Raw genomic sequence first — 16,603 nt, 5'->3', positions numbered from 1 at the left:
TTCAATGGAGAAATTAAAACCTTCACACACAAGCAAAACCTAAGAGAATTCAGCACCACAAAACCAGCTTTACAACAAATGCTAAGGAACTTCTCTAGACAGGAAACACAAGAGAAGGAAAAGACCTACAATAACAAACCCAAAAAAATTAAGACAATGGTAAAAGGAACATACACATTGATAATTACCTGAAATGTAAATGGATTAAATGCTCCAACCAAAAGACATAGACTGGCTGAATGGATACAAAAACAAGACCCGTATATATGCTATCTACAAGAGACCCACTTCAGACCTAGGGACACATACAGACTGAAAGTGAGGGGAGGGAAAAAGATATTACATGCAAATGGAAATCAAAAGAAAGCTGGAGTAGCAATTCTCATATCAGACAAAATATACTTTAAAATAAAGAGTATTACAACAACAAAGAAGAACACTACATAATGACAAAGGGATCAATCCAAGAAGAAGATATAACAATTGGAAATATTGATGAACCCAACATAAGAGCACCTCAATACATAAGGCAAATGCTAACAGCCATAAAAGGGGAAATCAACAGTAACACAATCATAGTAGAGAACTTTAACACCCCACTTTTACCAATGGACAGGTCATCCAAAATGAAAATAAATAAGGACACACAAGCTTTTAATGATACATTAAACAAGACGGACTTAATTGATATTTATAGGATATTCCACCCAAAAACAACAGAATAGACTTTCTTCTCAAGTGCTTACAGAACATTCTCCAGGATAGATCATATCTTGGGTCACAAAATAAGCCTTGGTAAATTTAAGAATACTGAAATCTTATCAAGTATCTTTTCCGACCACAATGCTATGAGACTAGATATCAATTACAGGGAAAAAACTGTACAAAAAAATACAAACACATGGAGGCTAAACAATACGCTACTATATAACCAAGAGATCAGTGAAGAAAAGAGGAAGTCAAAAAATACCGACAAAGAAATGAAAATGAAAACACGATGACACAAAACCTATGGGATGCAGCAAAAGCAGTTCTAAGAGGGAAGTTTATAGCAATAAAATCCTACCTCAAGAAACAAGAAACATCTCAAATAAACAACCTAAGCTTACACCTAAAGCAATTAGAGAAAGAAGAACAAAAAAAAAACCCCAAAGTTAGCAGAAGGAAAGAAATCATAAATACCAGATCAGAAATAAATGAAAAATAAATGAAGGAAACAATAGCAAAGATCAATAAAAGTAAAAGCTGGTTCTTTGAAAAGATAAACAAAATTGATAAACCATTAGCGAGACTCATCAAGAAAAACAGGGAGAAGACTCAAATCAACAGAATTAGAAATGAAAAGGAAAAGTAACAACTGACACTGCAGAAATACAAAGGATCATGAGAGATTACTACAAGCAACTATATGCCAATACAATGGACAACCTGGAAGAAATCAACAAATTCTTACAAAAGCACAACCTCCCGAGACTGAACCAGGAAGAAATAGAAAATATAAACAGACCAATCACAAGCACTGAAATTGAAACTGTGATTAAAAATCTTGCACCAAACAAAAGCCCAGGACCAGATGGCTTCACAGGCAAATTCTATCAAACATTTAGAGAAGAGCTAACACCTATCCTTCTCAAACTCTTCCAAACTATAGCAGAGGGAGGAACACTCCCAAACTCATTCTACAAGGCCACCATCACCCTGATACCAAAACCACACAAAGATGTTACAAAAAAAGGATTCTTCAATATATGCAAATCAATCATTGTGTACACCATATAACAAATTAAAGGATAAAAACCATATGATCATCCCAATAGATGTATTAAAAGCTTTCAACAAAATTCAAAACCCATTTATGATAAAAGCTCTTCAGAAAGTAGGCATAGAGGGAACTTACCTCAACATAATAAAGGCCATATATGACAAATGCACAGCCAACATCATTCTCAATGATGAAAAGCTGAAACCATTTTCTCTAAAATCAGGAACAAGACAAGGATGCCCACTCTCACCAATATTATTCAACATGGTTTTGGAAGTTTTAGCCACAGCAATCAGAGAAGAAAAAGACATAAAATGAATTCAAATCAGAAGATAAGAAGCAAAACTGTCACTGTTTGCAGATGACATGATACTATACACAGAGAATCCTAAAGATGATACCAGAAAACTACTAGAGCTAATCAATGAATTTGGTAAAGTAGCAGGATACAAAATTAATGCTCAGAAGTTTCTTGCATTCCTATACACTAATGATGAAAAATCTGAAAGAGAAATTAAGGAAACACTCCCATTTACCACTGCAACAAAAAGAATAAAATACCTAGGAATAAACCTACATAAGGAGACAAAAGACCTGTACACAGAAAATTATAAGACACTGATGAAAGAAATTAAAGAAGATACAAACAGATGAAGAAATATACCATGTTCTTAGATTGGAAGTATCAACATTGTGAAAATACTATACTGCCCAAAGCAATCTACAGATTCAATGCAATCCCTATCAAACTACCAATGGCATTTTCACAGAACTAGAACAAAAAATTTCACAATTTGCATGGAAACACAAAAGACCCCAAATAGCCAAAGCAATCTTCACAAAGAAAAACGGAGGTGGAGGAATCAGGCTCCCTGACTTTAGACTATACTACAAACCTACAGTAATCAAGACAGTATGGTACTGGCACAAAAACAGAAATATAGATCAATGGAACAGGATAGAAAGCCCAGAGATGAACCCACGCACATATGGTCACCTTATCCTTGATAAAGGAGGCAAGCATATACAGTGGAGAAAAGACAGCCTCTTCAATAAGTGGTGCTGGGAAAACTGGACAGCTACATGTAAAAGTATGAAATTAGAACACTCCCTAACACCATACACAAAAATAAACTCAAAATGGATTAAAGACCTAAATGTAAGGCCAGACACTATCAAACTCTTAGAGGAAAACATAGGCAGAACACTCTATGACATAAATCACAGCAAGATCCTTTTTGACCCACCTCCTAGAGAAATGGAAATAAAAACAAAAAGAAACAAATGGGACCTAATGAAACTTAAAAGCTTTTGCACAGCCAAGGAAACCATAAACAAGACCAAAAGACCACCCTCAGAATGGGAGAAAATATTTGCAAATGAAGCAACTGACAAAGGATTAATCTCCAAAATATACAAGCAGCTCATGCAGCTCATTATCAAAAAAACAAACAACCCAATCCAAAAATGGGCAGAAGACCTAAATAGACATTTCTCCAAAGAAGATATACAGATTGCCAACAAACACATGAAAGGATGCTCAACATCACTAATCATTAGAGAAATGCAAACAAAAACCACAATGAGGTATCACCTCACACTGGTCAGAATGGACATCATCAAAAAATCTAGAAACAATAAATGCTGGAGAGGGTGTGGAGAAAAGGGAACCCTCTTGCACTGTTGGTTGGGATATAAATTGATACAGCCACTATGGATAACAGTATGGATGTTCCTTAATAAACTAAAAATAGAACTACCATATGACCCAGCAATCCCACTACTGGGCATATACCCTGAGAATACCATAATTCAAAAAGTGTCATGTACCACAATGTTCATTGCAGCTCTATTTACAATAGCCAGGACATGGAAGCGACCTAAGTGTCCATCAACAGATGAATGGATAAAGAAGATGTGACACATATATACAATGGACTATTACTCAGCCATAAAAAGAAACGAAATTGCATTATTTGTAGTGAGGTGGATGGACCTAGAGTCTGTCTTACAGAGTGAAGTAAGTCAGAAAGAGAAAAACAAATACAGTATGCTAACACATACATATGGAATCTAAAAAAAAAAAAAAAAGAATGGTTCTTTAGAACCTAGGGGCAGGACAGGAATAAAGATGCAGATGTAGAGAATGGATGTGAGGACATGGGGAGCGGGAAGTGTAAGCTGGGATTAACTGAGAGAGTGGCATGGGCATATACACACTACCAAACGTAAAATAGATAGCTAGTGGGAAGCAGCTGCAGAGCACAGGGAGATCAACTCAGTGCTTTGTGACCACCTAGAGGGGTGGGCTAGGGAGGGTGGGAGGGAGGGAGATGCAAGAGGTAGGGGATATGGGGATATATGTATACATATAGCTGATTCACTTTGTTATACATCTGCAACTAACACAACAATGTAAAGCAATTATACCTCAATAAAGATGTTTTTTAAGAAACCCACTCATCAAAGTGGGTATAAACGTAACACATCTCAACACAATAAAGGCCACTTACGACAAACCCACATTCAGCCTAATGCTCAATGGTGAAAAGCCAAATGCCTTCCTGCTAAATTCAGGAAAAAGACAAAAATGCTTCCATTTAACATAGTATTGGAAGTCCTAGCCACAGCAATCAGAAAAGAAAAAGAAATAAAAGGTATCCAAATTAGAAGGAGACAGGTAAAACTGTCACTATTTGCAGATGACATGATATTTTATTTAGAGAACTCTAAAGTTTACACCCCAAAACTATTAGACCTAATAACGGAATTCATCAAGTTTGCAGGATACAAGATTAATATACAGAAATCTATTGCATTTTTAAACACTAATAATGAAATATCAGGAAGAGAAAGTAAAAAAAAAAATACCTTGTTAAAAATCTCATCTAAAAAGAAACTTAGGAATAAACTTAACTAAGGGAGGTGAAAGACCTATATAATGAAAACTATAAAAATTGATGAAGGAAATTGAAGGTGGTTCAAAGAAATTGAAAGATATTCTGTGCTCTTGGTTGGAAGAATTAATATTATTAAAATGGTCATACTACTGAAAGCAACCTACAGACTTAATACAATCCCTATCAAAATACCCATGATATTTTTCACAGAATTAGAATAATTCTAAAATTTATATGGAACCACAAAAGGCCCCAAGTTGCCAAAGCAATCTTGAGAAAAAAGAACAAAATTGGAGGTATAACCCTACCAGACTTCAAACTATACTACAAAACTACAGTAATCAAAACAGTGTAATATTGGCATAAAAACAGACACATAGATCAATGGAACAGACTAGAAGCCCCAGAGATAAACCTACTCACCTACAGTCAATTTATGACAAAGGAGGCAAGAATATACAGTGGAGAAAAGACAGTCTCTTCAACAAGTGATGCTGGGAAAACTGGACAGCCACATGTGAAACAATGAAATTAGAGCACTCCCTCACACCATATATAAAAATGAACTTAAAATGGTTTAAAGACCTAAATGTAAGACAAGACACCATAAAACTCCTAGAAGAGAACATAGGCAAAACATTTTCAGACATAAATCGTAGTAATATTTTCTTAAATCAGTCTCCCAAGCCAAAAATAAATTAATTAATATAAACAAAAATAAATAGGACCTAATCAAACTTAAAAACTTTTGCACAACAAAATGAAAAGACAACCTACAGAATGGGAGAAAATATTTACAAATGATGGAACTAACAAGGGATTAATATCCAAAATACACAAACAGCTCGTACAACTCAATATTAAAAAAACCCAAACAATCCAATCAAAAAATGGGCAGAAGACTTAAATAGACATTTTTCCAAAGAAGACATACAGATAGCTAACACGCACATGAAAAGAAACTCAATATCACTAACTATTAGAGAAATGCAAATCAAAACCACAATGAGATATCACCTCACACCTGCCAGAATGGCTGTCATCAAAAAGTCTACAAATAACAGATGTTGGCCAGGATGTGGAGAATCCTTGTACACTGTTAGTGGGAATATAAAATGGTGCAGCTACAAACTACTCCTGTATAGCACAGGGAATTATACCAATTATCCATTATTTGTAATAATCTATAATGGAATATAATCTGTAAAGATATTGAATCTCTAAGTTGTACCCCTGAAACTAACACAATACTGTAAAACAACTATATTTCAATGAAATACATATATATAAAATAACAGCTTTGGACAATATGTAACAACACTGATAGTATTTATAATATACAATTACATAAAAGAAATATAAAATGACATGTACTATTTACTATGAGCACAAAAATGTAAAAATACATATTACATATGGGAGAAGCTCAGAAGGGAATACAGGTAAATGCCAGTAGATAGTAATAATTGTTGTAAAATCATTTTTCCCCTTCAATTTCCAAATTTTTAACAATTTACTTTGGCTTGGTAATGGTAAAAACAATAATCAATTCATGACAGATGAATTGGTCATGTCAGACAATTCAGTCTGACAATATACTATATTTAATCCATATCAGATCTTATGTGCCATTTTATAATAAAAGGAGCATTCATTCAAAGTTTTCTGGGATTTGAGATTCAAAACCATGCTATATTTAGATAAGGGAACGAGAAAGGGAGTGAAGAAATGGGGGAGGCTGTGTGAAACATTGTTTACTTTTTCTATGAAGAAAACTAGCATATTAGAAAAATTCATTCATCTTTAACTTGGCAGTTTTGTTTGTTCTATGTCATTTAAAATGTATAAACAATTTATTCCTCTCTCTTGGAGGCCTCAAGTAGCAAAGGGGTGGAATTCCTCAGTGAGGACAGGGGGAAAGCAGCATCAAGAAGTATCCTGCAGAATTCCAGGGCTGCAGCTACAAGAGGAGGCTCAGAATCCCAAACATAAGGGTCAGGGTGCCACCAGAATGAAGTCTGCTGTCTCTATTTTTTGTTGTTTATTCCCTCTGTTATAGGATTATTGTTAAAAGAGAGCAAAATCAGAGCTGGGGAGGATGTCATAGTAGGAAAACTCTGAGCTCACCTCCTCCCACGGAAACACAAAAATTATAACAATTTACAGAGCAACTATCAGTAAGAAAGAATTGAAGGCATAAAAGATCTTCTACAACTAAAGATATGAAAAAGCAACCACAAGATGGATAGGAGGGGTGGAGATGCAGTATCCCCTGAGTGGGCAACCACAAATGGAGGATAATTACAATTGCAGTGGTTCCCCCCAAAAGAACAAGAGGTTTGAGCCCCACATCAGGCCCCCCAGCTGCACAAGGAAGATGAGCCCCCAGAAGGCCAGTGGGGCTTACCTTCAGGAGAGTCAGAGAGCTGTGGAAAATAGAGTCTCCACTCTTAAAGGGCATGCACAAAATCTCACATGCTCCAGGATCCAGGGCAGAAGCAGTAATTTGAAAGGAGCCTGTGTCAGACAGACCTGCAGATCTTGGAGAGCCTCCTGGAGAGGAAGGAGGTAACTGGAGCTCACCCTGGGGACATAGATGTGGGTGGAAGAGCTTTTGGGGAGCTCACTCTACCGTGAGGACATTTGTGTTGGCGAGCATCACTTTGGAATCCTTCCAGATTATAAGCACCAGGACCCAGTCTCACCCACCAGCTTACTGATACCAGTACTGGGACACCTCAGGCCAAGCAACCAGCTGGGTGGGGACACATCCCCACCCACCAGCAGGCCCACTGCCTTAGGACCTTCCAGCCACCCAAGGACACAGCCTCACCCACCAGAGGGCACAGAACATGGACCCACCCATCAGTATACCAGCACTAGCTCCAAGACCACTGTGGAGTGTTGGGACCCAGCCCCACTCACCAGCAGGCCAACACCAGCTCCAGGACACCCAGGTCTTAGAGCCAGAGACATTGGTAAGCAGCTCCACAAAAAAAGTAAGAGCCAGCACTTACCCCAGAATGCCCAGGGCCCTGTCCCTGCCCACCAATAAGCCGACACCAGCTTTGGAACAGCTTGGGCCCCTCAGCTAGCCACACCAGGATTTGGACCCACCTACCAAAGAGCTGACACCAGCTCCAGAACCTCCTGGGCTCTGTAGCCAGAGATCCCAGGATCCAGCTTGGCCAACCAGCAGACTGACACCAAATCTGGGATCCCCAGGGTCCTGAAGCCAGAGACCCCAGCACCCTGGTATACCCACCAGCAGTCTGGCACCAGCCCTGGGACACGCCCCCCCCGCCATAAGCCCCACCCACCAGCAGGATGACACCAGCTCCAGGAGCCCCCCAGGCCCAGCCCAGCCCACCAATAGGCTGACACTAGATCCAGGACCCTTGACCTTTTTTTTTTTTTTTAAGAGAAGTAAGCCTCTATTTTCTTGTTTCACAAATAAAGCTGGCTGAGTTGGTTGCATTTTGGTGATTAGTCAAAGAGACCAACTCCCATATCTTCATCTGGCTCCTCTGACCCTCCATTTGCTTCAACTTTGGCTGTGGCTGTGGCAGCAGCAGGAGCAGCAGTGGTTGCAGCACTAGCCCTGCAACAATTTGGGCTCCGCAGCCAGCCACCTTGTGACACAACCCCACCCATCAGCTGCCAGAATCCTTGGCAAAAGGCAGGGCCTGGCAACCAGTCGGACCAGGGGCCAGCCACCCCACCAGACCACCCACAGTAGTCAGTGCATCACAACAGAAGGACCCACACAGCCCACATAGGGGGCACCCCTAGAGTAGTTAGCTCTGGTGACCAGAGGGGAGTGCCCTGCTGAGACATATAGAACATTTCCTCCATAAGGCCACTTCTCCAAGATACAAAAACATAACCATTCTACCTAATGCATAGAAATAAAAATAGAGAATTAGGTAAAATGAGGTGACAGAGGAACATGTTCCAAATGATGGAATAAAATAAAACACCAGAAGAACAAAGCAAAGTGGAGATAAACAATCTACCTGATAGAGTTTCCATGGAAATGACCATAAAGATGCTCAACAAATTCAGAAGAATGGATAAACACAGTGAGAAGTTTACCAAAAACTTAGAAAATATAAAGAAAAACCAAACAAAGCTGAAGGATACAATAACTTAAATAAAGAATACACCAGAAGGAGTTTTGCAGCAGATTAGATGAGACAGAGGAACAGATCAGTGAACTGGAAAAGTAATGAGAATCATGCAAGCTGAACAGAAAAAAGAAAAAAGAAAATTTTTTTTAATGGAACAGTTTAAGGGACTTCTGGGACAACATCAAGCATACTAACAAACATTCACATTATAGGGGTCCCAGAAGAAGAAGAAAAGAGAAAGGGGCAGAGAACTTATTTGAAGACATAACTGCTGAAAACATTTCTAACCTGGGAAAGGAAAGAGACATCCAGGTCCAGGAAGCACAGATAATTCCAAATAAGATCAACCCAAAGAGATCTACACCAAGATACATTATAATTAAAATTACAAAAATTAAAGATAAGGAGAGAGTAATAAAAACAGCAAGGGAAAAAAACTAGTAATGTATGAGGAAACTCCCATAAGGCTATCAGCTGATTTTTCAGCAGAAACTCTGCAGTCCAGAAGGGAGTGACTTGATATATTAAAAGTGATGAAAGGGAAAAACCTACAACCAAGTATACTATACCTGGCAAAGCTTTCATTCATATTTGATGGAGAGATCAAAAGATTTACAGACAAGCAAAATCTAAAAGTTTAGTACCAGCAAACCACCTTTAAGGGACTTCTCTAAGCAAAAAAGGAAAGGCCACAACTAGAAATATAAAAATTACCAAAGGAAAATCTTATTGGCAAAGGCAAGTATACAGTTAAAGTAGTAGATCAACCACTTATAAAGATAGTAGGAGTTTACAAAAACAGTAAAATCATCTATGTCTGCAGTAAGTAGTTAAGGGGTACACAAAACAAAAGGATGTAAAATCTGATGTCAAAAACAGTAAATGTTGAGAAGGAGTAAAAATGCAGGGTTGTTAAAAAGCATTCAAACATAAGAGATCAGTAACTTAAAATAAGCATGTATAGAGAGAGAGAGAGAGAGAGATTGATAAACCTTTAGCCAAACTCATCAAGAAAAAAAGAGAGAGGGCACAAATCAATAAAATTAGAAATGAAAAAGAAGAAGTTAACAGAAATACAAAAGATCATAAGAGATTACTACAAACAATGAAATGGGCAACCTGGAAGAAATGGACAAATTCCTATAAATGTACAATCTCTAAAGACTGAATCAGGAAGAGATAAAAAATATAAACAGATAAATTATCAGTAATGAAACTGAATTAGCAATTTAAAAAAATTCCCAACAAACAATGGTCCATGACCAGATGGCTTCATGGGTCAATTCTACCAAACATTTAAAGAAGCATTAACATCTATCCTTCTCAAACTACTCTTAAAAACTGCGGAGGGAGGAACACTTCTGAACTCTTTCTACAAGGCCAGCATTCACCCTAATACCAAAACTAGACAAAGATAGCTTCTTTTTTTAAAAAAAGAAAATTACAAGCCAATATCACTGATGAACATAGATGCAAAAATCCTCAACAGAATATTACAAACCAAATTCAACAATACATTAAAAGGATCATACATGATGATCAAATGAGTTTTATCCCAGGGGTGCAGGGATGGCTCATTATCTACAAATCAAAGTGATATACCACATTAACAAATTGTAGAATAAAAATCATATTATCACCTTGATAGATGCAGAAAAAGCTTTTGACAAAATTCAACATCTATTCATGATAAAAATAACTCTGAAAAAAGTGAGTCTAGAGGGAACATACATCAACATAATAAAGGCCACATATGACAAGCCCACCGTTAACATCATACTCAATGGTGAAAAGCTGAGAGCATTTCCTCTAAGATCAGGAACAAGATAAGGATGTCCACGACAGCCTCTTGTATTCAGCAAAATATTAGAAGTCATAGCTACAGCAATCAGACAAGAAAAAGAAATAAAAGAAATCCAAATTGGAAAGGAAGAAGGAAAACTGTCACTGCAGATGACATGATACAATACATAGAAAATCCTAAATACACCACCAAAAAACTACTCGAACTCATCAATGAATTTGGTAAAGTTGCAGGATATAAAATTAATATATAGAAATCTGTTCATTTCTTTATACTAACAACAAACTATCAGAAAGAGAAAGCAAGAAAACAATCCATTTACAATTGCATCAAAAAGAATAAAATATCTAGGAATAACTCTAAACAAGAAGGTAAAACTATAAGATGTTGATGAAAGATATTCAAGGTGACAAAAACAAATGGAAAGGTATATTGTGCTCAGGGATTGGAAGAATTAATATTGTTAAAATGACCATATTACCCAAAGCAATCTACAGATTCAGTGCAATCCCTATCAAAATACCAATAGTATTTTTCATAGAACTTGAACAAATAATTCTAAAATTGGTATGGAAACATAAAAGACCCCAAATAGCCAAAACAATCTTTAAAAAGAGCAAAACTGTAGGTATCACACTCCCTGATTTCAAACTATACTACAAATCTACAGCAATCAAAACAGCATGGTACTGGCACACACAAAAAAGATACATAGCTCAATGAAACAGAAGAGATAGCCCAGAATGAACCCACACTTACATGGGCAATTAATCTATGACAAGAGTCAAGAATATACAATGGGGGAAAGATAGGCTCTTCAATAAATAGTACTGGGAAAATTGGACAGCTACCTGCAGAAGAATAAAACTAGACTACTTTCTCACACCATATACAAAAACAAATTCAAAATGAATTAAAGGCTAAATGTAAGACACGAAATCATAAAACTTCTAGAAGAAAACATAGGCAGTATGCTCTTTGACATCTGTCTTACCAATATTCTGGGGGATATGTCTCCTCAGAGAAGGGAAACAAAAGCAAAAAAAGAAAAATGTACACATCAAACTAAAAACCTTTTGCACAGTGAAGGAATCTATCAGCAAAACAAAAAGGCCACCTATTTAATGAGAGAAGATATTTGCAAATGGTATATCAAAATAAGGGGTTAATATCCAAAATATAGAAAGAACTCATACAGCTCAACATCAAAAAAAACAAAAAACAAAAAACAACCAATTAAAAACATGGGCAGAGTACCTGAATAGACAATTTTCCAAATAAGACATATAGATGGTCAATAGACACATGAAAAGATGCTCAGCATCACTCATCATCAGGGAAATGGAAATCAAAACCACAATGAGATATCACCTCAGACCTGTCAGAATGGCTATCGTCAAAAAGTCTATAAATAACAAATCTTGGCAAGGATGTAGAGAAAAGGGAACCCTCATACACTGTTGGTGGGAATGTAAAATGATGCAGACACTATGGAAAACAGTATGGAGGCTCCTTTAAAAACTAAAAATAGAACTACTATATGATAACACAATTCCACTCCTGGGAATATATCTGGAAAAAATGAAAACACTAATTTGAAAAGATATATGCACTCCTATGTTCATTGCAGCATTAGTTACAATAGTCAAGATATGGAAGCAACCTAAGTGCCCAAAATTAGGTGACTGAAAAAAGAAGATGTGGTGTATATATATATATATATATATATATATATATATATATATATATATACACACACACACACATACACATACAATGGAATATTACTCAGCCATAAAAAAGAATGAAGTACTGCCAATTGCAGCAACATGGATGGACCTAGAGGGTATTATGCTAAGTGAAATAAGTCAGAGAAAGACAAATACTGTACGATTTCACTTATATGTGGAGTCTAAAAAACAAAACAAATGAACAAATATAACTAAACAGAAAAAGAGTGACAGATAGAACAAACTGGTAGTTGCCAGAAGGAGGGGTGTGGAGAGAAGAGAGAAACAGGTGAGAGAGATTAAGAGGTACAACTTCCACTTACAAAATAAATGAGTCACAGTATTAAATGTACAGCATGGGGAATACAGTCAATAACTAAGTAATACCTTTGTATGGTGACAGATCGTGACTAGACTTGTGGTGATCATTTTGAAATATATAGAAATATTGAATCACTATGTTGTGGATGAGGAACTAACGTGGTATAGTAGGTCAACTATACTTCAAAAAATAAACTCAGAAAAGATCAGATTTGTGGTTACCAGAGTCAGGGGCTTGGGGAGGGGGAATTGGATGAAGATAGTCAAAAGGTATGAACTTCCAGTTACAAGATAAATAAGTGCTAGGGATGTAATATACAACACAATGACTATAGTTAACACAGTTGCATGTCGTATATGAAAGTTGTTGAGAGTGACTCCTAAGAGCTCTCATCACAAGGAAAACAATTTTTTTCTATTTCTTTAATGTTGCATCTATATGAGGTGACAGATGTTCACTAAACTTATTGTGGTAATCATTTCATGATGTATGTAAGTCAAATTATCATGCTGTACACCTTTAACCTGTACAGTGTTATGTGTCAACTATATCTCAATAAAACTGTAAGTAAAAAAAGAAGATAAAATCATGACTGCCATATACATGTGACATGAACACATATCAAATATTTTATTTAACTCATTAATTACAGGACACCAACAAGAAAAAGAAACCATACATATATGGGCAATTAGAAATGTTGAACTGAATTGAAAAATCAGTGTAAAACTGGACAGTTCATTCCATCAGACACACTTCAAATTTATTTCTTGGGATGAGAATCATTTGCATTGTCATCAGTTTTCAGATCAGTTGTAAACAATGAGAAGATATAGATAACCTAGGAGGGCTCCATACATAGTTTTCTATAGAAAGCACCAGTCATCTTTTTGGTCCATTTATCCTTTCACAATTTTTCTCTCCTCCTCTCCTCTACCTTTGTGGCAGGCAGCCTCTGACATGCCCCCAGTGATCCACTCCAGGTGTTCACACCCTTGTGTGATCCCATCCCCTTCAGTATGGGCCCACACAGCAAAAGTGATGGGGAGTTACTTCTGTGATTAGGTTACAAAGAACTGTCTCTCATGGTTGCCCTGATGGAGCAGGCCTCCTGGCAAGGGACTGAGAACCTCAGTCTATCTGCCCGGGGGGAACAGAGCCCAGCCAACAATCACACAGACGAGTTTGGAAGCAGACCCTGCCCACCTGAACCGTGGTCAGCCCCAGCTGACCACTTGTTCTCAGCCTGTAAAAGACCCTGAGCAGAGGATCCAGCTAAGCCATGCCCAGATTCCTGACTCACAAAACTGTGAGAAAATAAACATGTGTTGTTTTAAGATGCTGAATTTTGGAGTTTGTTGCATGCCACTAGATAACTTAACACACTCTTCCTTCCTGCTTTCTGTGTTACCTATACCCTGATTTTAATAGCTCTAAGAAAATACTTACTAACCAGTTTGTACACAGGTGATGTAACTGATCTGATTTCTATTTTTATTATCTTTTGGATTTACATTAGCCGCATTTCAGAAGTAGCATTCATTCAAAACAGGCCAGGAAAGTGATTTAATGCTGGAAAGATTCTTGCAGAATATCTGGACATTTTTCCCACAAAAAATGTAAGAGAACTATGCTCAAGGAAATCCAGTATTTGTGAATTCCACATTTACAAGATAAAATTGTTTTAAACTCACCTCCACTCCGCGAAGAATGAGCCAAAATCCTGGTCCACAGGAGCCCAGCAGCTCTGCCCAGCTGCCCCACTGGGGTAGGGGTTCAGGGAGTCTGCCTTGCTGTCTCCCTGCTGTGGCCTATGGTTGCTGGTGTTGAGTCCCACCAGCCCCGGCCCTCCCAGGCCAGCACTCATGGGAGCAGATGTCTGATGTATCTCCATCTCCAGCACACCAGAGGTCAACCTGCCATCTTTGTTCTCTAGGTGCATGTTTCTGTTGCCACTCTTCTCACTAGAGTCAGCCAGAAAGAAACCACTGTTGATAAAAAGCAAACTGTGAATATCACTTTTATCTTGGGGAATTCATACTACTGAATGGTACAGTAGAAACACTTCTTATAACAAGGCGCTTCCCATGTTTCAGCATCTAATATCATATGGAAAAAAGTGTATGTTCATCTCCAAGAATGAATATTTTAGCACATTTCACACTAGCAGTGACCTAACTATTCAACAACAGAGCATTAGTTGGGTAAATTGTGATATGTGCATAGTAGGAAATACTATGCAAACATAAACATCCTCTAGGGATACTGACATTGGGAAATGTTTAAAATATGGTAAACACAATTGATACACTGGTATATATCTCTTGAAATAAATAAGTACATAGAATATACATAGAACAGAAAACCATAAAGACACAGCCTCTAAAATATGGCTACCTTTGTGTGGCGGAGGTACAGATGATTCAGGCTTTCTCCTTTGTCTTTGTCTAGGCTACAGCTTTAACGACTTTTGCATCTAGAAAATTAATACTCTTGCAATGAGAAAATAATAATACCTATTACAAAAATGAGAAAAATCACTATACTTGCAAGGTTATGGTGTCCTGCTTTTGGGATTATGTTTTAACCCATTACCATTTTATTTGTTTACAGTTGGGTGAAGTGAGTACAATTCATGGGTCCACCACTCCTTGTCACCCAATTCACAGAGGCTCGCAATGCCCCATGATCACAAATTCTGGAGGACCCAGGATGTGTGGGAGTCCAAGCAGGTACAAGGTCAGTGAGTTATGTCTACAACTGAGTAAGTGGGGACGGGGTGTGCTCACAGCCCAAAAGCCCACACTTTCTGATGGAACAAGAATTTACTTTAAATACAGAAAGGCAACAGCTTTTGAAGAAACCCGAATGACCAAGGAAGTCCTACCATTTTCTTATTGCTCTGATTTCCCTACTTTAACCCATCACTTACATTGAAAAGATGACTTACTCATCAGTAAGCAGACGGCAGAGAGTGTTGATAGAATGTACTTGTATCAAAAGACAAAACAAAAATATTAGAGTTAGTTTCACGCAATGTTTCCATTACCCGGTAAGAATAAACTCCATATGCACATTTGAACTACACATTGAAAACAACTTGTGTGACTTCCGTGACTCCACCTACAAGTTAAATGCTCTCATATTTGTATTTTGAACTGATGTTGCACAACATAAAGATGAACAATAGAATTTATGCTAATAATTTAAATTTTTAATTTTTCTTTACTTAGAATAGCAATTTAAAACACCATGACAAGTCAAGAGACTGTGGAAGAAAAGAAAATCTTTTATATTGTAGGACTGTTAACGGCACTTTTTCCTGCTTTTTGAACAAGAGGCCCCACATTTTCATCACACACTGGGTCCCACTCTGTCCCTTTAACAGAGTTATCCTCTTAGCTCTCCACTGCCATCTTCTCCCCTCCCTAATGTACTCCAGCTGCCATTGGAATACACCACCCAACATTTACTACACTGACTACTGTCTTCCTGGCCATGTCCCACCTTCATTCTTCGAAGATTTGGGCCCCAGCTTATGGTCTCTCTCTCTCTCTCCCCATCCCTCCCACCCACTACTACACTTGCTGTTATTTTTTGGCTTCACCATCTACACCCTGGGCTCTAAGTTTTGTGAGTGCCTCTCCAGCACTTGCCTGCTCCCACGTCAGCCAACACGTCCTCACTCCCCTTTCCCAGTTGAGATTCTGTGGTAAAGCAAACACACTCCTTTTACTTGCCTCCTCTTACATTCTGTCAAGTTCACCTGATATATGAGTTTTCTATTATTGCATAATAAATTACCACAAAATAAGTAGCTTAAAATAATACACATTTATAATCTCAGAGTTTCAGTGGCTCAGGGGTCGCTGGGGCAGGCTTAGGTAGGTCTTCTGATTAGGCTCTCAAGTGTCATTGGGCTGGGAATCAGCTTCCAAGATCACTCAGTGCTGGT

At 37.7% G+C, this 16,603-nt stretch overlaps 1 protein-coding gene across 9 annotated transcripts in view; it reads right to left on the bottom strand.

The window, feature by feature from the left end:
- The window catches only part of OCA2 (OCA2 melanosomal transmembrane protein), a 269,698-nt gene that overhangs the window by 232,663 nt on the left and 20,432 nt on the right, over positions 1-16,603 (bottom strand). For 3 of the 9 annotated variants that reach the window (XM_082465697.1, XM_082465689.1, XM_082465692.1), the window contains exon 2: positions 14,343-14,636. In XM_082465697.1, the coding sequence (XP_082321823.1) occupies positions 14,343-14,636 (294 nt within the window). Of the gene's footprint in view, positions 1-14,342; positions 14,637-15,580; positions 15,639-16,603 lie in introns of all 9 variants that reach the window. The other 6 variants (XM_082465690.1, XM_082465691.1, XM_082465695.1 and 3 more) reach the window with 5 other exon arrangements.

Source organism: Balaenoptera physalus, assembly GCF_965194825.1.
Source record: "Balaenoptera physalus genome assembly, chromosome: 6".
NCBI lineage: Eukaryota > Metazoa > Chordata > Mammalia > Artiodactyla > Balaenopteridae > Balaenoptera > Balaenoptera physalus.
This window is presented reverse-complemented; position numbering and strand designations above follow the sequence as displayed.